The sequence below is a fragment of the Lissotriton vulgaris genome, chromosome 11, assembly GCF_964263255.1.
Source record: "Lissotriton vulgaris chromosome 11, aLisVul1.2, whole genome shotgun sequence".
Classification (NCBI taxonomy): Eukaryota; Metazoa; Chordata; class Amphibia; order Caudata; family Salamandridae; genus Lissotriton; species Lissotriton vulgaris.
The window spans coordinates 912,491,148-912,513,953 of NC_141699.1; the positions used below are offsets into that span (position 1 = coordinate 912,491,148).

General features: G+C 44.7%; 1 protein-coding gene across 4 annotated transcripts in view; it reads left to right on the forward strand.

The window, feature by feature from the left end:
- CAB39 (calcium binding protein 39) overlaps window positions 1–21,030 on the forward strand; it is a 175,531-nt gene extending 154,501 nt beyond the window's left edge. For all 4 annotated transcript variants that reach the window (XM_086944067.1, XM_086944065.1, XM_086944066.1 and 1 more), the window contains one exon: window positions 18,043–21,030. In XM_086944067.1, the coding sequence (XP_086800193.1) occupies window positions 18,043–18,231 (189 nt within the window). In that variant the 3' untranslated portion in view covers window positions 18,232–21,030. The remainder of the gene's footprint in view (window positions 1–18,042) is intronic.
- The last annotated feature ends 1,776 nt before the right edge of the window (window positions 21,031–22,806 follow it).

Sequence of the window (22,806 nt, forward strand, 5' to 3'; positions counted from 1 at the left end):
CTTTTATGGAGTCCTTGGGCAGCACAGTTTCTACCTAAAAAAAAACAAAACAAAAAAAACATGGGTACTAATAGAACACCTGTATCCCGTCAGTCTCCCTCCATTTTTAAAGACCGACCGGAATGCCTACAAAAAGAGCCAACATGACCCAAAGCACCATAGGATACATTGGGCATAATGAATTATGTTAACTTAACATCTGGCACCTAGAACTAAGGAGCTATGAACAAATTTAAGGTTTTAACTTGTAGCTTATATTAATATGTAATACATATTTACATAATTATCCATAAGAATGCATTATTATTAAAAAGTAAAGTAGATTTACTTTTTGATAAGATATAGGAGTAGTGAATTACTAAACCTATTCACCACCTGAAGTAAACCTTTTCTGTTCTGGAGTCCAGTGCCTAAAGTGGTCTCTTGGCTATCTACCTTGTCACATTAGGCAGACTGCATTATCCACCATGGGTATTGCTAAGCAACCAGTAACTATCTCTAAACCCCTGAAAATGTGTTGCAATGTGAATTCATGTTTCCAGTCCTTTTATTCATCTGTCTATAATGGTGCTCTAGGACAAGTCTTATGTCTGTGTTTCTGAACTATTTAAAGTCCTAGACCGATTGTTCTAGAAGAGGCTTTCTATCTCCATAGCATAATGCATATTCTTTGCTCCTACTGTGAGTTCACATAAGTGGCCACTAAATGAGAGCTAGTGGCTCAGAATGTTGGGAAACAGGGAATACAAGTTAAACCTACCTGCTCTAAAATCTGAGTGGTGGATGCAGAAAAATAACCTGTTAAAGAGAGGAGCATTTTAAAAAGATCTGACCAAGACCGTTATGAACTAGTCTGTGCTGATTTGGAATTGTCACAAGGGGTGACTGACTGTTACACAATTGCACAGGTGGTCTGCATGTAAACCTTCATAATGCAGAAATATATCAAAGTTGAGAGCAAGCAATCGTGTTCTTGAGTCCTTCCTTTCTATGCCTTAGACATTATGTTCAGATCTAAACTCTGCGATTATGCATTAGCTGAACAAACATCTGAGAAACACAAAAGCAGATAAACTAAGATGGAATCTTTTAGAGGAACACAAATAGTGTATCAGTGACTAAGACCATCATTAGTCTAATGTTGAAAAACTGCTTCAATAATGCATCGCATGGTGACGACAATGGAGTTGTTTTGGCCCAACACTATAATGATGGCAAATTCTAAATGGGCTTGCTGGATTCCAGTGGGCTGGATACTGGGTTGTTCTCAGTTCCCTGATTACCAACGGATAGAGTGCCTCTTTTGCCATTGCCATGCTAATAACACATGCAGCAGAGATCCTGGATTCGCAACTGGAAGTCTAAACTAACCTAATTACATAAGTTTAGCAACTGTGACGAACTTAATCAAAACCCTTAGTTTAATTTAATGACGGTCTGACTGACTCCGTTATGGCCATCTGGTCCATGCTCTATTCCTGTTCACCACGTAACGGGCAGTTTGCCAGACGACCCTGATTTTTGGGCACAGTGCCTACACCTGAAAGTTTGGTAGTTCAGGCTTCCACTAGTAAGGTGAGCCCAATTCTTTCTAAATGACAACTGAAAAAGTCAAAATGTTTAGCCCTCTGGTAGGTCCTTGCCCGTTGTTTCCTGGGGCTATGTACCCATGCTTAATGGAGACATGGTTGGTGAGACCTTGCAGTCAATGAGCAATTTCGGACCCACTACTAAATAATGGGGTCCATTAGCCAAGGGTAACTGGTTAGAATTTAATTTTCTGAATTCGAGTTCCAGGAACTCGAATTCAGCCGACTGACCCGGCCCCTCCTGGCTCCATGACCCCAGCGCGACTCGGCGCTCACCGGCACCATCCGGATTGCGGTACCACGTGGAACTAAAGCACTACGCTTGCTCCCGCCCCATGGTCCCGAGGCCATAAGAAAATTAAATTCTAACCCGTTACCCTTGGCTAAGTCCCTGGCAATCCTCTCCAGACCTCGGCTCCACTGGCCCCGAATTGCTTCTTGCTCCACTGTGAGCTTCTCACCAACACGCTCTGTGGCAAAAGAGGCTTATATTCAAAGGCAATTATTGTTTTGTCCTGATGATGGACCCCATTATTTAGTAGTGGGTCCGCAACGCCGTCGACCTAAAGTACCATATACTTGTGTAATGAATCTCTATGCAATGCTATGTAATGGTACCTACTGAATCTTTTCTGTATGATTGGATTTCTACAGAAACTGCTGCTCTTGCCTTGCAAGCCCTTTCCTGTTGTGTCTGTGTCTATGTATTGATGTGGTTGGGTACATGCTTGTGCCCCACACCAGTGAAATGTTGAAGGTATTACGTTGTGTTATAACTCCTAATTAAGTATAAACTTTGAAGACCTCTGTCCGGCTGGACATGTCATCACCAATATAGAACTGACTGGGTCTATATTTATTTCCTACTATTCTCTGTCTCCTTGCTTGGGACCGTTGTTGTTTTTGTATAAAAGTGACATATGCGGGCTCTGCAGTGGGACCTGAAACTCAGTGGGCCCAGCACCACGAGAACCTGTTGAATTTTGTCCAGATTTCGTAGGAGACTGCAAAGTACTTGAAGTGGTAGCTCAACTGCAGTTGGACCACAGTAGACTCCTATCCTTGCCCCACCTAGAGTTGACAATAGTGACTGGGATGGGTATCTCATCTGGGAGAGGTAGAGATCAGAGGTCTCTGCTCGCCAGTGATCTGGTCGACAGCAGCTTGTTGTAATTGCACGCTATCTGCTGCTGCTGAAAGCCTTCCTACTGTTGCCCATCAAAGAGTGGCTGCTCAGCTATTCACGGACCACACCAACACCATGTGATATTGTTACAAGCAGGTGGGGTCCTGGCTCTCTGGTGCTGGCTAGAGTGGTAAGGCATCTCCATGGTTGTGAACTGCCAGGTTGGATCTTTGACCACTAGTGCACATTAACCCAGCTGGTAGTTACATCCCAATGTGGTGGAGGCAACTTCGAGGAGTGGGGAGAACCCTGGCTAGATCTTTTCGGCACAGTTAACGCACAATGTTAAAACTTCTGTGTGCTGGAGTTTCTAAGGCTCTTTCCTAAGACTCATTCTGAGTAGAGTGGAGCATGGGACTCCTGTATTCCTTAACCTTGCTTCCTCTCCTACCACGAGTTCTGAAGATCAGGAACAATAGTGAAAAAGTCATCCTAGTGGCTACGGTTTGAGAAACTAGGGTGTGGTACCTGAACTCCTTGACATTAGCATCTGTCCTCCAATCAGGCCAACCCTTCAGAAGGCCCTCCTGCCTCAGTAGAAGGGAAGGGTCTTGAACCTTCAAAATCTTAAGCTCAATGCGTGGAGTTCTCGAGGTGGCAGTTATCTGCATTTGATCTTACTCCTAAAATTGTGGATGTCATCCTTGCTGCCAGGTGCCCTTTTTGATAAGTCTGTCTACATCGGGCACTGGGAAAAGTTTGTAACATGGTGTAAGAAATGGGGGTCTCTAGTTGGCAAGAGCTTGCACCTTTGTCCAAATAGTGACCCTTCTTCCTAGTCAGGATAAGGGAGTTACACTCCTAAAATAACCTCTTGGCACAAGCAGTCGGGCGTATCTTGGAGGTAGCGTGTAAAGTATTTGCACATAACCAACAGTAATGCAGTGTGAGCACTACAAAAAGACAACCCACCAGTTTAGAAAAATATCCAATATTTTTATATACTTAAGATAAGACCAAACACGTACTTGGAAATCTTCAGTTATCAAAATAAACGTGAAAAACAGTTCCTGGAAGTCAATAGCTCCGTCTGGGGCTATCACTGCATCGTGAACAACAAATCCAAACAGTTCTAGCTGACAGCGGCGTCGCGGGCCAGCTACGGAGTCGGGAAGACCCGCAAAACAGTACCTTCAGAAATGCAGGTCGTAGGCGACATCTCGTTGAGCTCCGAAAGTACGGCGCCCGCAGGGGTCTGTTCTGGAGGTCGATGCAGGAGTCGTCGGGCCCTTGATGTCACATGCTTTGCAGATCAAACTCCTGAGGTTGAACTCTGGTACGCTGGCGGCATTGGGTGCTATCAGACCAACTGCCCTTTTTTATGACGCCTATTATGATGAGATTGACTAATTTATGCCCTCCAACATCCTTCGTTATGCCACAGTGAGATCTTAATTTGGTCCTCACTTGACCTGTCAACATGCCAATCACACAAATGCACAGCTGCCCATTAAATCTTTTTAACCTGCAGACTGTGTCCTGATCGCGGTGACCTCAGCTGGCAGTGTGAGTGAATGCCGAGCTCTCTCAGTGCAGCCGATGTACACCACCTGCAACCCAGATAAGATGGTGTTGAGGCCCAGGGTGACCGTTATACCAAAAGTCATGGCTGCTTTTCTCATTAGGCAATCCATCACACACTGTGTTCTCTCCTGTTGTTCACCCGTCAAGAGGAGGCAAGACCCTGTCGTCGGGACCCCAAAAGAGGTTTAAGTTTTACATCCAGCGTACCAAAAACCATAGGGTGAACAATCCGCTTATTGTGGCCGAAGGGGATTGTGTTGACGTGGATAGTCCTCTATATTAAGAACGGTTATGTACAGGCCAAGCAGCAGCCCTTGGAGGGATTGCAGGCCCATCCTGCCAAGCCTGCTACCACTGCGCTGGCATGTGGGGTGCCTGTCTTTTACATCTGTTGGGCCGCAACATGAGTGTCGGCACACTTGTTCATGAAACACTACCACCTTGACCGCTAGGTCCACAGGAAAGGTGATTTGCCTGTTCAGTCCTGCAGAACATTTTGGTAAGAACCAATCTACAGATTTACCACCTTGGGAAGTATTGCTCTAGTATCTTTTCTAAAGGTGAATAATCTGTGATTAGAAGTATCAATGAGAAGAACAAGTTTCTTACTATCAGTAATGCTCTGTTCGAGGCATATGAGCTGCAGATTACACACTGTGCATAGATGCCCACCTAGTGTCGGGCCCGGATGTTTGCAGTTTGTTTTTGTTGTAGAAAAGTCTTTGGAAGTCACAGGCTAGGTGACCCCTCCTTTGGATCATACTGCGCATCGGCTCCATTCCCAGATAGTTTTTTTATGTCACCGGATGTGTTTCCAGCTCTGTGTTGGAACAGATTTCCTTCAGCACGCAATACTCACCAGCTTCGCCAATATAGTTTTGAAGGAGTTTCCAGTCGACGCTACTCTTCAACTTCAAAGTCTTCGATTCCGGTCGTCGACGAAGGCCTTCGGGCCCACCTAGGCCTCAACTTCCAGCTCATGGAAAGGATTCCATTTAAAAAGTGTCCTCAATGTGGGTCGAAGTTTCCCCACACCGACCTACATGTGTGTAACATTTGCCTCTCTCCGGAGCACGAGGCCAGAGACTGTTCAGCTTGTGTCTCCTTCCACTCCAAAAATACGATCTGGGACCGAAGAGCTAGGAGAACAATGGCTCGGTCATCTGCTTCGATTCCAGACAACATCTTCCACGAGGACGTCGACGTCCCAGTACGTCATGGCGTCGACAGCAATTCTGAGGCCGAAGATTCCGAAGTCGAGGACATCACTCCAGCACAGCGGGTCGTAAGTAAGACAGTCGGCCCCAACCCTTCCTAGACGCATTCAAAAAAGGTTTTGCTCACACCCTCGCCCTCGGACTCTGGTGCACACCGGGACACTGCTTCCACTACCCCGCCCTCAGGCCCGGCAAAGAAGCTTACTAAACCTTCTGACGACTCTGGCTCGAGTCTGTCTGCCCACGGTGCCGGTGCACACCTACTGGCACCGAAAAAGATATCATCGGCCGCCACGCCGACAACTAAACAATCTGCACCAAAGCCTACTGCTAGTCCCTCTGCACCGAAACCCAATTCGGACCCAAGCAAACTTTTCGGGTTCGAAAAAATCATTGGATCCGAAAAATCCATCGGAGCCGAAACAATAATAGGAGCCAAAAAAGCACCGGAGCCAAAAAAGACTCCGGCTAAAGACACTACCAAACAACAAGTTTCAAAGCTAAAAGCCCCCAGTTTGGTGCCAAGAACTCCCTCAGCACCAAAAGATCGGCCTCCTGCAGAGGACTTATTTCATCCAGACCCTGCACAAAAGACTCTTGTTAAGGATCCAACCACTGGTCGACAAACTCTTAGTTAAAAAAAAAACGACCACTGGATACACCTGCACCGGCTCCTCATCCAAAGGACACTGCTACCTCTCCTCTAAGGATCCCCTCCCCTACTCCTCCACCTGTGCATCACCACCTGGTCCCCTTCCACAGCACTCCCCTACATCTTCTATCATACCAGATGATGATAACCGGGATGATCGCTCTGACGATACAGGGGTTGGTGCAGATGATCCCTCTATTCCTCCAGGCTCACCTGACCCAAGGGATGATTACAAGACCCCAGACGTCCCTAACGTCCCTCAAGACGACATATATCCCTCTAGGCCTTCCCCACCAGAAGACACTGGGATTTAATCCGCTAGTATACAGGGCTGCACAATACCATGGGGTGGACATGCACACTGACCCTGTAGATGAAGACTTCCTAATGGATACTTTTGATAATTCGCAAAGATCCCTGTCAATTTTACCCATGCTTAAGGGAGCTACCTGAAGTCTTCAAAGACCCAGTTAGAACGCGGGTCATCAACCCATGCTTAGAGAAAAAGTATAAAGCTGCCCCTTCAGATCCAGCATATATTAAAGGCCCAGTACCATTAGACTATCTTGTGGTCTCTAATGCACACAAAAGAGCAAATTCACAAACATCAGGTGAAGATCCCCCACCAGATAAAGAGTCTAAGCTCCTTGACGCATCAGGTAAAAGGGCGGCGTCTCAGGCAGCAAACATGTGGCGTATTGCCAATACGCAAACATTATTGGCAAGATATGACAGGGCACATTATGATGAATTAGAATCATTAATGCAGCACCTTCCTGATAGATATAAAGATAGAGCAAATGAGCTTATCCAAGAGGGAAAAAATATTACAAACACCTTTATTTGTTGTGCATTAGATGCAGCAGACACTGCCTCAAGAGCAATTAACACCAGTGTTTTGCTGCGCAGACACTCATGGCTACGTATTTCCGGGTTCAAACGTGAAGTCCAAAGTGCTATACCTAACCAGCCCTTTGATGAGCAACACTTATTTGGACCTAATGTAAAAATGAAGGATACAGGTGGGTGCTACAAATAATTCAGTCAGGTTACTGTCACGAACTAACCTCTACCCCCCCCCCCCCCCCCCCCAACATAGCACCCAGACAGCGTCCAATGTCACAAGAACATTCGATACTGCTCAGACAGGAGGTTCTATCCCTCCTGCAGAAAAATGCTATAGAAATAGTTCCAATGCATCCGCAAAACTAAGGAGTATACTCCCTGTATTTCTTAATCCCAAAGAAGGACGGATCTCTAAGGCCTATCCTAGACCTCAGTACCCATAAACCTGTACATACAGTCAGACCACTTTCATATGGTCACACTCCAACAGGTCCTTCCGCTCCTTTTACAAGACGACTTCCTTGTCACTCTGGATCGCAAGGACGCCTACTTCCACATTCCTATCATCACAGCGCACAGAAAATATCTCAGATTTGTACTAGACGGTCAGCACTACCAATTCAAAGGACTCCCATTCGGAGTCACAACAGCACCAAGGATGTTTACCAAATGCTGCGCACTTAAGAAGACAGCATATTCATGTCTTCCCATATCTAGACGACTGGCTCATAAAAGCCAGATCATACAGCCAGTGTGCACAACACTCTCGCCACAATTAAACTGCTCCACGACTTGGGATTCACAGTAAATCACACCAAGTCACATCTGCAACCGTCACAGTTACAACAATATCTGGGCGCTACAATAAACACCCAATTAACACTAGAGTATCCCTCTCCAGCCAGGATAACTAGTGTACAAACTCTCCTAACAAAATTCAAACTGTAACACTTGCTTCCAGCTCAAGTGTTCATGCAGCTCATAGGAATGATGGCATCTTGCATATTCATGGTACCTCACGCAAGACTACAAATGCGTCCACTTCAAGAGTGCTTAGCACGACAATGGAACCAGGCTCAAGGCGAATTACCAGACCTAATGTTAGTAGACAGTCGGACTCATCGTTCTCTGCAATGGTGGAACACCAAAAACCTTTCAAAAGGCCAACCGTTTCTAGAGCCAGTTCCTCAAATAGTCATAACAGCGGACGCATCTCTCTCCGGCTGGGGAGCTCACCTACTGCATCACACCATGTAAGGCAGGTGGACACCGCAACAAAGATTACTCCACATCAACCACTTGGAGTTACTAGCTGTATTTCTATCCCTGAAAGCATTCCAAAAGCAAGTCTTAGGCAAAGCTGTCTTAGTCCGCACGGACAATGACAGCAATGTATTACATAAACAAACAAGGGGGGACACACTCTCTGAAGCTCTGTTAGCTCAGCAGATATGGAGATGGGCTTTACCACTAAAGATCTTCCTCTTAGCCCAACATGTTTCATGAGTACAAAACACCATGGCAGATCTGCTAAGTCGACAGACACAGCAGATCCACGAATGGGAACTTCATCCGCAAGTTCTTCAACCATTCTTTTAACTGTGGGGAAAACCTCAGATAGACCTCTTCGCCACCCACGAAAACACAAAATGCCTAAACTTCGCCGCCAAATATCAACACCCACTGTCCAAAGGCAATGCGATATGGATGAACTGGTCCGGAAAATTTGCGTACGCTTTTCCTCCTCTCCCACTACTTCCGTTAGTGGTACGCAAACTACAGAAACATTCCCTAACACTTATTCTAGTTGCTCCAACTTGAGCCAGACAACCGTGGTACACCACCTGCTGCAACTTTCTGTGGTACCACACCAGAAACTAAGCCTACCTCCACGCCTATTAACACAGAACCATGGAGGGATCAGACACACGGACCCAGCGCAGCTCAACCTTGCGATCTGGCTCCTGAAGTCATAGTTTGGTTACCTTAACCTCCCTCCAGACTGTATGAACGTTATTAAAGAAGCTAGACGTCCCACCACTAGAGCATGTTATGCAGCGAAGTGGAAACGGTTCGTAATATACATATCAAAACAACCACATCAATCCTTTAGATGTGTTCTTTCAACACATCATAGGATACCTATTACACCTTCAGAAGTGTAATATAGCTTACACGCCCATCAGACTGCACCTTGCGGCCATTGCAGCATTCTTACAAAATAGACAACATCTATCTCTTTTCAGAGTACCTGCCATAAAGGCTTTAATGGAAGGACTCAAAAAAAAAATCCCTCCCAGAACACCACCTTCACCAGTGTGGAACTTAAACATTGTTCTCACACGGTTAATGGGACCTCCCTTTGAACCGTTACATTAATGTGAGTTGCAATTCCTAACTTGGAAAGTAGCTTTCCTAGTAGCTATTACTTCTCTCAGAAGAGTTAGTGAACTACAAGCATTTACCATTCAAGAACCCTTTCTGCAAAAGCATCATAATAAAGTGGTTCTACGTACTAATCCTAAATTTTGCAGCGTGAATCTTTCTGGATTCACTATGCTGTGCATTATTCCGCGATCTGGTGGTTGGGTCCGGATTCGTAGTCTTTTTTTTTTTTTCTCTTTTTTTTTTTTTTGTAGCCCAGGTGGGCGTGGACGTCCCACCATTTGGTGCACCTTCGTGACGTCGGCACGCTTCCTGCGGAAGCTCCCACCCTTGGGCGCCATCTTCAGATTCTTTTTTCCGCCGTTGGGTCTGGATCGTGGCATGAAGCTCCGGAGAAGTTTCAGGAGAAAAGAAGGAAATACACCAAGTTTTTGAGGAAAAAGGACAGAGGGAAGTCGGAGAAGAAGACCTCCTAGAGCCAGAAGGAAGAAAGAGGAGAAAACCTCGTGATTTTCGACGGCCAAGGAGAAAGCGCGCGCAGGGGGCCCCCTGAGCGAGCACATGGACAACACCCCATTCAAGTTCTGCCGAAATTGCCACCACAAGTACGCGCAGAAGGACCAGCATCCGGTCTGCAACCTCTGCCTGCCGATCGACCACTCCAGCGAGGATTGCAACACCTGTTCAATCTTCACGCCGAAGACTTTGAGAGTTCGAGAGAGACAGAGGGTGGCCCACCACACGATGCAAGGGAAAGGGACCACGCCGACCCTCTACCAGCTGGGTGCCTCCTCCGACGAAGAGGAGAACATCGCCGAGGGACCAGATGACTTCACGGTCACAGAGACCGATGGGAGACCTTCAAAAAAGGTAGGAGAGTCTACGACCCCGAAAACCCAGACAGGGCCTAGAAAGCCTGAGGGAGAACCCCGAAAAACAGAGGCTAAGTCCTCGAAAGGAGCGCCGGCGACGAAAGTTTCGACGTCCGAAGCCGCATCCTCCGAAAGGCCCAGCGGATCCTTCGATAAGGACTCCCAGATGGCAAAGACCAGCGAAAAGCAAAGGTCGTCGAAGCAGGCCCTCGAGAAGGGACCCTCGAGCGAGAAGACGATCAGAATGGCCTCGACGTCGAAGGTACCGTCGAAGAGACCAGCTGAGAAGCTCGACGCCGAGCAAGCGGCAGAGATGGAGAAAAAGAGAAGAAGGCTTGAGGCCGAAATGGAGAGTATGCGCCAGAGGAAGAGAGACTTCGAGGAAAAAATGAAGAACTACTTGATTCCCTCGAAGACCTACTCGATTCCCTCGAAGACCGCTGCGTCTGCCGAAGAGGTAGAGGTGCAGGAGGACTTCGAGGCCGAGGAGCCGCCGAAAACTCCAAACCCCACAGATGAGGGAGAAGAGGAGGACTTCTACCGCTCGGAAGGAGATTACCTCCGCGAGAGCTACTACTCAGAATCCTCGGCGTCGCTAGAGGAAGAATGGTAGGATCTCGAGGCCGATAACCCAGAGGAACCTGTGGAGACATACCCTTCGAGGCCTTCGCCGCCAGACAACATCGGGGCTTACTATGAGGTCGTCAAGAAGGCTGCAGCAGTCTACAATGTGAAGTTGGAGGAGGAACAGACAAAGGCTGACTTCCTGCTAGAAACTTTGCTCCCCTCGCAGACGAAAAGCAGTTTAGTGCCCATGCTGAAGAGCGTCACGGCCCAAGGGACTGAAGCCTTCAAGGAACAGGCCACATGCATGTCAGTGACCCCGAGGACGGAGAAGAAATACAAGTTCTCCTCCGGGGACCCCCCTTATATCCAGGGCACCGTGGCAACTGCCAGAAGAAGGGCCAACGTGCCAACCACATCTGGGCCACCACCGGATAAGGAAAGCAGGAGGATGGACCTCACTGGCAGAAAAATTTAAAGAAATGCTGCTATGCATTGGAGGATTGCAAACTCCAATGCACTCCTGAATAGACACCAATATCAGCACTGGGATGAGATGAGCCAGTTGCTGAAACACATGCCTGAGGAGTACAGGCAGAGGGCAGCCCACCTCGTGGAGGGGGGAAAGGACATAGCAAACGCATGCCTAAAGACAGCCCTAGATGGGGCAGAAACATCTAGCAGGCTGATGGCCATAGGCATCACTGAGAGATGGCAAGCCTGGCTCAGAATATCGGGCTTCAAGGCAGAAGTGCAGAACAACATCCTGAACACCCCCTTCAACGGGGAGACGCTGTTCGGAGCATCAGTAGATGACAAACTGGCTCAGCTGAAGAAGGACAAAGAGACCGCCAAATCAATGGGAGCCCTACAATTCAGGGGGATGCGGAGAGGCACCCCCACAAGGCGACCAAATGGTAGAGGGGGAAACCAGCAATCACATTCGCAACAGTCGCACCACCATGGTCAACAGAGTGACAGCCAATGGCACCAGGGTCAACAGAGGCAGAATTGGAACTCCCAGAATAGGGGCCAGTCCTTTCGAGGGAGAGGAAACGGACGGGGCCAGAGACGGAGAGGTGGTGATCAACCCCCCAAAAGTGACTCCGTGAGGAAGGAGGCGCTCACCCACCCAAAGCCTCAGGGGGGAGAGCACCAACAGCTAAGGGGAGGCTCACACGGACACGACTCAAGAGAACACACAACACCAGTAGGGGGAAGGTTGATATTTTTTCTACACGAGTGGAGAAAAATAACCACAGACAAGTGGATACTAAACATTATACAGCACGGATACTGCATAGAGTTGGAAAGATATCCACCAAGCAGAAAGCCAAAAAGAAGGGGTTCACAAGGGCAAAGAACTGCAGTTGCTCCAAGAGGAAGCTCAAGAACTGCTCCTCAAAGAGGCCATAGAACAAGTCCCGCACAGAGAACGGAACAAGGGGGTGTACTCAAACTACTTCCTAGTACCAAAGGTGGACGAAAGCCTAAGACCCATCCTGGTCCTACGGTTCCTGAACACCTACGTAAAAACTCAAAAGTTCAAGATGACTTCCCTGCAAGAGGTCATCCCACAAATAAGGCCCGGGGACTACTTGTCCACCATAGACCTAAAGGACGCATACCTGCACATCCCCATGAACAGGAAACACAAACACATGTTAAGATTCAAAGTGAACGAAGACCACTACCAGTTCACAACACTGGCTTTCGGACTCAAGTCAGCGCCAAGGGTCTTTACCAAATGCCTCGCGGCGGTGGCCGCACACCTACGAAGGGAGGGTATTCATGTGTACCCCTACCTGGACGACTGGCTCGTGTTAGCAAGCTCTTACACGAGGTGCAAAGTTCACGCAGAACAGGTCACAAGAACGCTCACGAACCTGGGCTTCTCCATCCACTGGAGAAAGTGCTCCATGGACCCAGAACAAGTGAAAATCTTCCTGGGAGCCCTGATCAACACGGTCGAATGCAGAGTGACACCCAGCGAGAAGAGAACACTCAGCCTGCTGAGGGAGAAACGTCACTACCAGAAGGGGCAAGTTCTGACAGTGAGGACGGTGAGCAAGATCCCACTCAGGATAGACCTGCTTGCCATACACCTGCCAGGAAAGGACAATGTGGAAGCGGATTGGCTCAGCAGGCAAGCGTCGGTGTCCCACGAATGGGAGCTGAACTGCCAGGAGACAGAGAAACTGTTCAGGAGGTGGGGCACACCAACAATAGACCTGTTTGCAACACGCCAGAATGCAAAATGCCAACACTTTGCATCGAGGGAACAGGAACCGATGTCCCATGGGAATGCCCTATGGACAAGCTGGTCAAAGAAATTTGCCTACGCTTTTCCACCGACGCCACTGATCCCCAGAGTCCTGAACAAGTGCAGGTCGAGCAACATGACTCATCCTGGTGGCTCCCCAATGGGCGAGGCAGACTTGGTACTCTCAGATTATGGAGATGTCGCAGGGCAGAGCACACAAGTTCCCAAAAAGAAGAGACCTTCTCTCCATGGAAGGGGGACAAGTTCTACACCCAGAACCAGAAAGCCTCAGCCTGTCAGCGTGGCTCCTGAGGACTTAGAGTTCGCACATCTAAAACTACCAGAGAGCACACTTCGGGTGCTGAGAGAAGCAAGGAGACCCAGCATGCGGAAGTGCTATGGGGAAAAATGGAAGAGGTTCACGCAGTGGTGCCATAGGAAAAACCTGCAGAGAAAACTGACGAGAGAGTCTACAGTACTTAGATACCTCACGCACCTGATCAAAGCGAAACGAAGCTCGTCCTCGCTGAGGGTTCACCTGGCAGCGATTGTGGCATACACAAGAGGAGAAACAGGAAGAAGTTTCTTCACTTCCAGAGTAGTTAAAAGGTTCTTGGAAGGAGCGAAGAGAATAGCGCCACCCAAGAGGATGCCGCCGCCGGCATGGAACTTAAACGTGGTACTGACGGAACTCATGAAGCCGCCGTTTGAACCCATCCATAAAGCGTCACTAGAAATGCTGACAATGAAGACAGCCTTTCTAGTAGCAATAACATCGCTACGCAGAGTAAGCGAGCTACAAGCTTTGACGCTGCAAGAACCGTACATACAAATACACAGTGACAGGGTCGTGATGAGGACAGACCCGCATTTCATGCCCAAGGTAGTATCTAAATTTCACATGAACCAAAGTATCCAGATACCTAGCTTCTTCCAGAAGCCCACGTCAAACGCGGAGAGGGCGCTCCACACTCTGGGGCAGTAATGCACTATATAGAAAGGACAAAAGAACACAGGAAGATGAAACAATTCTTTGCGTCCTTCGCAAGGAGTCTCCTGGGTAGACCAGTGACTAAGAACACCATAGCAAGATGGATTGCCAAAACAATACAGCTCTGCCACAAGCAAGCTGGTGAAGAGCTCACGGAGGGGCCACGAGCCCACTCAACCAGAAAGAAAGGGGCAACGATCGCCTTCCTGGCAAACACGCCTATCCAAGACATATGCCTGGCGGCAACATGGGCTTCAGTGCACACTTTCACTAAACACTATTGCGTAGATGTGCAGATGAACAAGGAAGCACAAGTGGGCCAAAGAGTGCTTCAACATATCTTTAACAACCAACGCTCATCTTCCACCCAGCCGCCACATGAGTGACAAAACCGCTACGAAATCTATGCACAGCATAGTGAATCCAGAAAGATTAACGCTGCAAAACGAATAGTTTCTTACCTGTCGGTGTAGTTTTGCAGCTTGAAGATCTTTCTGGATTCACTAGCGAACCCACCCACCTCCGCCAGAAAGATGAGGCTGGAGAAGGTGGAAGGACATAGAGTAAAATAGGAACGTTTAACAAGACAAATATACGTGAAGAAGTTTACGTCGAAGGAAAGTTTAATACACATAGCCATGGATTCACCACAAGAAAAAAAAAAGAGGAAAGAAAGAATCCGAAGATGGCGCCCAAGGGTGGGAGCTTCCGCAGGAAGCGTGCCGACGTCACGAAGGTGCACCAAATGGTGGAGCGTCGACGCCCACCTGGGCTACAAAAAAAAAAGAGAGAAAAAAGACTACGAATCCGGACCCAACCACCAGATTGCGGAATAATGCACAGCATAATGAATCCAGAAAGATCTTCAAGCTGCAAAACTACACCGACGGGTAAGAAACTATTTGTTCCTTCCAAAAGTCATTTCACCCTTCCATCTGAATCAGTCTGTTGAGCTGCCCGTATTTTTCTCGCAGCCACAAACAGTCGCCGAAAGAGCTCTTCACACCTTGGATGTCAAAAGAGCATTGCTTTACTACATTGAAAGGACACAAACTTTTCGTAAAACTAAACTTTTTGTGTCTTTTTCACCACCACATAAAGGTAACCCCTTATCAAAATCTGAGATAGCTAGGTGGATTATTAAATGCATACAAATCTGTTACCACAAAGCTAAACGTACGTTATCTATTCCTCCCAAAGCCTATTCTACAAGAAAAATGGGGGCTTCTTTTTTTTTTTTTTTTTTGAAAGTTTTATTGTTTTATTGCAAGGGAATACAGCAAAGCATAATAATAAGTAAGATAACACAGTATCTTCAGAAAAAGGAACAAAAAATATAATAATTTTTGACAGAGAAACAAACAAAAAAATAAATAAATAAATGCAGCAGAGAGTACAGGCAATTAAGTCAGATCCATTCGGCAATCGGTGCCCACATTTTTTTCCCCATAGTTCTTTTTTTAACCCCCTTAAGCTTATAGATAGCAGATTCCATGTTATACATAAATAATAATTTTTCCCGCCACATAGAAAACGTGGGGGGATCCTGGCTGACCCATTCTCTAGTAATACAAGCTCTGACTGCAGCCATATAGAGAAAAAGGAAATAAGAAATTGGTCTGGGCCTAGTAACAGTATGATCTATACCAAGTACGACTAATTTGTTGGTTATCTTTATATTACATTTCAAAATAATGGATAGAAAAGTTTCAATTTGTTGATACAGCAATGATAATTTGGAACAAAGAAAAAACATATGTAATTCATAGTTACCGATGAATTAAAAATGGGGGCTTCAATGGCATTTTTGGGGAACATTCCCCTAGATGATATATGCAAAGCAGCTACATGGTCTACACCGCACACATTCACAAAACACAATTGTGTAGATGTGCAAACTAAATAACAAGCAACTGTGGGCCAGGCTGTACTAAAAACCCTGTTTCAAACAACTGCAACATATACTGGTGGTCGCCGCTAAAGGTGGGTACTGCTATATAATCTATGCACAGTGTGCAATCTGCAGCTCATATGCCTCGAACGGAAAATGCTACTTACCAGTATGCATCTGTTCTTGGCATGTAGAGCTGCAGAGTTACACACGCCCACCCACCTCCCCGGCTACCTTATCTGTTTTAGTATAATCTTAATTAGACACAAATTACATGGACATCACTACTTTCTTGTAAGACTCCATCCCTACCCAAATGGCGAAAAACAATCTGTGAATGGAGCCGATGCCCATGCGCAGTATGATCCAAAGGAGAAGTCTCCTATCCTGTGACTTCCAAAGACTTTTCTACAACAAAAACAAACTGCAAACATCCGGGCCCAACACTAGGTGGCCATCTATGCACAGTGTGTAACTCTGCATCTCTATATGCCAAGAACAGCTGCATACTGGTAAGTAGCATTTTCCTTCTGGTGTATACTCTAACGGCAGATTCTTCAATGCTCTCCCACCTACCTTTTCTGTGGAATGGTCTCAATCTAAAAATGTCCCAGTTTACAAATCTATACACTGATCCTTCTAACCTGCCAATGGGCTCAGCATTTGGGGGCCTGGACAAACTTCTGCAACATACTGACTTCCGAACACATAGGTGGTTCTTACAAGCAGCTCAGTTTGTCACTTCTGCAGTGGAACGAGGCTTGATCAGAGCCACACAGTACCAAATACTGGAACACAGGAGCACTGTTTTGAGTTTCTGCCTCCGGTCTAGGCTCTGGAGATATCCAGAAGGGGTGGAATCTTGTGTTGGAGGCAGTATCCTCCAGAAAGCGAGAGATACAGAAGGTAAGTAACGTGTCCTTCATAAATATTCCCCTTCTCTTTAGGGTGTCTCTCCACAAAGACATTGTCTCCTCCGAACCAATATGGGATCAGACCACCCTTGCCTAAAAAAGTTGTTGCAGTAGATTCTTATGTGTAACACTCTTACTTGGATTTCTTGGGTATCTGATACCTTTAAAATTCTGAACTGTGCAAATACAGAAAAGGTCCACCGGAAGTAGAGTAGTGCCCCGGCCCCTTTTCTGTATCGCAAAAGTGTTTAACTTCCTACTGTCTGATGTTGTCATTACCATCGTAGTTGGGCATGAAAGTATTAAAACGAATTTAATTCAACAGATTTAATTTCCTCTATCCAATCTGTTACGAACTGCCACCCAAAACCAATTCCTGATTAAGGGTTGTCCTTTCTTCGTGTCATGTTCTGCTATGTAGAGCGGTCTCTTTTGAGTCTGCTTAGCCGATGCATATACTTAACCACACAATGCTTCAAATATTACGTGACACAGAAGTCTATTCTCTCATATTGAACAAACTGTTGATGCTTTTCACTTCTCATATCAACCCAACGACCTGTCATTGTGTCATGCTAGTCTTTCATAAAAGGCTGCGTTTAAAATGTTACCTTACACAAAGCATTCAGTCTCTGAAGTTTGGTTGACAGTCCCCGAGCCCCAAGAGAGGTTAAACCTAGTGCTTAAAAAAAAAAGCACGCATATCGGAATATATTTTTTACGTTCCTACATATACCAAGTATTATATTCACCACAGTATATGATGATCCTACTACTGCTGCTGCTGTTCTGGGCGACCCAGTCAGCAACTCATCTCTGCCTGTTGAGCGAAAGCTCTTGTAGAAGGAATTAGCAACTGAAGTGAAAGTTAGTGGGCGTGTTGATGTGAATATTTTGGTGTCCATTGCGCTGGATAGTGATGGCATTTGCCCAGACTCACATTTTCTTCAGCACATGGATTAGTCTGGGGAAGAGCTCTGCAGTCTTGGGATTACAGGAGTCAGTAAACCAAGCTACTTGTAATTGCTGTTTTAATCTTCATGGGTATTGTGATCCCTACTTAACTACTGCGAATGTTCATGCCTGTGCTAGCTAGTCAAAAAATGTCCTGATTTATTAATTTATCCGAACCATTTTATTGGTTACAGGTGTTCGTAGCCAATCCCAACAAGACACAGCCTATTCTAGACATCCTTCTCAAGAACCAGACCAAACTCATCGAGTTTCTTAGCAAGTTCCAGAATGACAGGACTGAAGATGAACAATTTAATGATGAGAAGACCTACCTAGTGAAACAGATAAGGGATTTGAAGAAGCCAGCTCAGCAAGAAGCCTAGATCTCCATTGAAACCTTAAAATCGTCCAAGTAAAATCAGCATCAGCATCGATTTATGAGGAACATTACCGCTAATCTGCTGTTCAGTGAACGGTTTTTTGTTTTTCTTATTTTTTTATTTGGTCCAAGTTCATAAAAAATAGCTGCTGCTTTCTTGCACATTATAGCACAATGTGGACTTTATTTCTTAATATTTGCGTCATTTGCGAATGCGAAGACACTGCTTGTTTTAGAAGTCCTGAAAGCAATGAGATCATAGGTTCATCAGACACCTGTATATGCTAATTTGATTCAGGACAACAATTGTGTTTGTGTAGTTTTATGCAGAAGGGTGCATGCTTGCAAATCTGATGGCCTATCAGTATGTCTGTCTTGTTTGAGATGAGCACAATGCGACCTGTGCATAGTTGGCACCATAGCATAAGATTGTATGCCTTGAGATAAAACACAATATCTAGTTGTGCAGTGCTTTACCTGTAATCAAACGGGACAAATGTAACTACGATTTGAGCTTTTTGGCTAAAACAGCTGTCTTGACATAAATCGATCGTGCAAATTTAAATACCTGAGACTGATTAGAAACGTTGTAAATACAGTACCTATGCCTTTCAACTGCTTTCTAGATCATTTTTCCTTCTTTGTTACACTTGGATATGATTTGATTTGAGAATTGACTGCGTAAAACCTGGGATTATGTCCTAAGGTTCCGTTAATTTTACTTTGAAGTTATTTCAAACAGTGGATCTAGCAGTGGCACACTGAATTTAATTTCAGATACTCTTGCTGGTGTCTTTTGTACATAACTCCTAGACTGCTCATTTCTTTTTAAATATGTTTCATTTGTACAGCAAAGGAATGTTATTGTATTAGTCTGTAACTATTACCTGATATTAAAGGGTATGGGGTATTTTTTGAAAACAATGAATGCTCCATTGTAACTGAATACATATGATCTCATGGAAGTGCTGATATAATATTTCTTATGTACTGCAGCATTTAAATGACCATTAAGCAAATTATTTGTATTCACTTATACACAAGAGGAGCAATCGGTGTAGCATAGGATGATGATTTAAGACTAGAACCTGGTAAATTGCATTCTTACTGGTTATTTTTTGGCCTTATTTGCTCAAGTATTAAAATTGTTTCACCAAATCTGCAAATGATTAATGTAATTACTAACTTCAACTTCCCAATCATTGTCCTCTTACCCTTCTGAGACGATCTTCTAGCGAATTCCAGTGCAATAGTTTTCAAACTTGCATTTATTTTCCTTTTGTGACAGGTTGTCTTATAGCTCAGCCATATTTTGTTTTAGCGAATGTCCTGTTTAGTATATTACTTTTTTCGTTTTCTAGCTATGCCCTAATGCTTCAAGTGTTCAGTATTAATTGAGTGTTTGAAGGGATTCGGATTCATTTTTCGCCAATATTGGTTCTGTAAGTGAACAACCTTATTCATGATTATTCAAATCTGAATTGTTTTTCTTTTGGTGCTATGTAATCGTAGAGTAGTAGTATTGGCAAATACCCAATAGACTTGTATTTTAGAAAAAAAATCAGATTATGCATTTCTGGAACGGGTTTCTATAAAATGTTGGGCATGCAGATTTATTTTCTACCCTAATTTTGAGCAGCCCTTCTTAAAAGATTATTTATTCGGTATTTTATGCATGCTATAATGACAGTGTTCAGGTACAGTATACAACTTATTTCATGAGCTCAATCTAGAGGAGATGTCACCAGTTTGCGATATATTGCAACAACAAAATGGAATTGTATTGTGTGCCCACATCATACTTCAATACCCAGTCCAGGGGGAAAAACACAATTGGGTTCTGTGAACTCAATATTCCAGATAAGCTCGAATGGAAATTTAAATAATTGACTGACAAACAATGTAGCTATTCATCATAGATGTATGTTGCTTTGTGTAGAAGCGTTCGTATTTCACCTTTCACTTTACTGCCATTTTAGTACTTAAGTATGCATCTGAGGCAGTGGCTACAATTTACATGTTCCTTAAAGTAATGCCTGGTCTCAGGTGACGTGCGTCCTTTGAGGTTTGTGCATACAATGATGGTTGGTTTACAAATGAAGGTTTCAAAACTCGTCTCTGCAGATAAATCCATTGTCGGGTAAGCCCTCGATGAGCCTTTCTCTACAGGAGTTTCGGTCTGTTTCACTATGTGATGAAAAATGATACTTTTTTAAATATCCATAAATACATTGCATTTCCACATTAAAAAAGTAAAGGTGCATAATAAAATGTCTTTGCTGCATTTTTTTTTTTACAGTCAAGTTTACGATATCACAGTGAAGTACGATATACATATTATGTGAATTGGGCTACATGAAACAGTTATTCTCTGAAAAGGTTTAAAAGTTCCAAAATTGGGAAGTGAATTGGATACTTACACTGCGCAAACAAGCAAAAGGTGGAAATGGTAGGAATTAGGTACTGATGTCGAACTCACTCAAATGATCACCAGTTTTTATTGTCTAAATGTATGAATTGACCTGCAAAAAATATATAAAGTTATTTAACTTGTTCAAATATTTGTACATATTTATATATAGCTATTGTACTGGAAATGGTTTCTTCTCGCCTACCTAGAGGATTGAAAGATGTTACTAATAGACCTGCAAAAAAGTAATTTAATGAGTCTTTTGAAGTGAAGATGTATACAATTGTGTCGATTCTTCAGTAAAAGACACCTCTCCTAAGAAAGTGAATTTCATATCAGAAGAATCAGGTTGGCCCCATAATTTAAAGACTGAAATAAAATTTTGAAGAAACAGCTTTTTGTGTATCATTGTTTGGCTTTGCTGGTCATAAACCTCTTCTGGGTATTCAGTGTTTGCTTTTCTTGATGTCTTGCTAGTTATGAAGATAATATATTTTAAATTGTTGATCAACTGTTCTTTCCTAATTGACATTAAAATTATATAATTGTATGACCGTAAAACAAATAGCCTAATTTGTTTTCTCACGGCTACGAGTAATGTTAAAAAGGATAATGTACATCCTGTGATGCAATGTCATACATATATCAGCATTAGCTATGCACTCTTCCCAGTTTGGCACATTTTAATTGAGGAAAGAACACTGATTTGTGAAAAAAAATGTTTCCCTAAAATGTTACACTACAGGGTTTTTTGCCTTTATGCCTATCACCAAGGCATTCTTTCATTTCATACCTTTACTTGCATAATTAGTTGAAGCAGGTTCAAAAATACGACTCACCAACGTTTCATTTGAGTGACATAAAAAACTAATATCAACGAATAGAAGGGGACCATATAATCAAGCTTTACCTATGTTTATACTAATGTTCAGGATTATTCCTTAGCCCTAACCAAAGTATTTAGCAACTGATTGGTGTTAGAAAAATATGTTTCCTACTACTGTTATTGGAAACAACATCCTTACACCAATCTTTAGTCCTCAACAATGCTGGATGAGCTTAAACACTTTCTTTGGGCAAGTGCCCTAGTTTGAGAGAATCTCACTGTCTTCACAGTACTCTTTATTTGCTGTTTTCCATGATGTCAGAGGTTCCTGTGTCAAATATGTTGACATTGAAGGAATAGGGTTGAAAGGCACATTCATAAGCTGGCTTTTTTTTTGTTTGTTTTTTTAAACATTAGTTTTCACATCCACTCTACACTGCATGGGGCCAGCAGTTTTGTTGTACGTTGTGGGGTGAATGGAGTATACATGTCGTATCTTTCAGATTTTAGAAACACTCTATAATCTGATAGACATCTAGCTGCAGATTCCTTACCTTAGATTTTCTCCGGCGTCAGGCAGGATCCGGAAGACATTTGCTCGAGCAATACCCTTGCGCGTCAATAGATGGCGTTGGTCAACTCCGGTGACTATGTAAGCACCATAAATGACATCCGCGTCACCTATATAGGCACCGATTGGGCACACTGACGTCAGTTCTTTTGTTTCCGTGCCAGATTCGTGAAGTGAGCTACTCTCTGTCACTTTTTGGCTGGCTATTTTCGTTGTTTTGTCAACTATTTTTGGTGTGTATCTTTTTTTTCCTCTATGTCGAAGAAGACTTCTGGATTCAAACTGTGCGGTGCATGCCATCGCGCCATGTTGACAGATTCAAATTTCATTTTTCTCTGGTGCCTGGAGTGCGACCACGACTCGAAGTCGAGCCCCAACTGTTGTATAATGGCTCTGAAGGCTTTGAGGAAGCAATCCCTAAAGCTGCTTGCGTCGCGACATTCGACTCCACGCGGTTCGCCCCGGAGGTGTCTGACCTCGGTTGAGAGGAAGGTCCGGGCATTGCTCCAGGAGTCTTAAGTCCTCGTCCTCCCACTTGAAGTCATCAGGTTGTCTCTGGAAGAGGCATGAGAAACGCAAGAAGTCTGAGCACACGTCAACTTCTCCCAGTCTGTCGGCCGTCGTGACGGAAGAGTCTCAACGCTCTAGGCCTCTTTCTGTTAAACCTGTGCCTTGGTCAGCTCCTCGCTTCCCAATTTTTCCAGGAGCCGGAGCAACCCCGCCCTGCTTAAAGAATTCTCTTACACCATGTGCTTCATGTTTGGGCTACCTG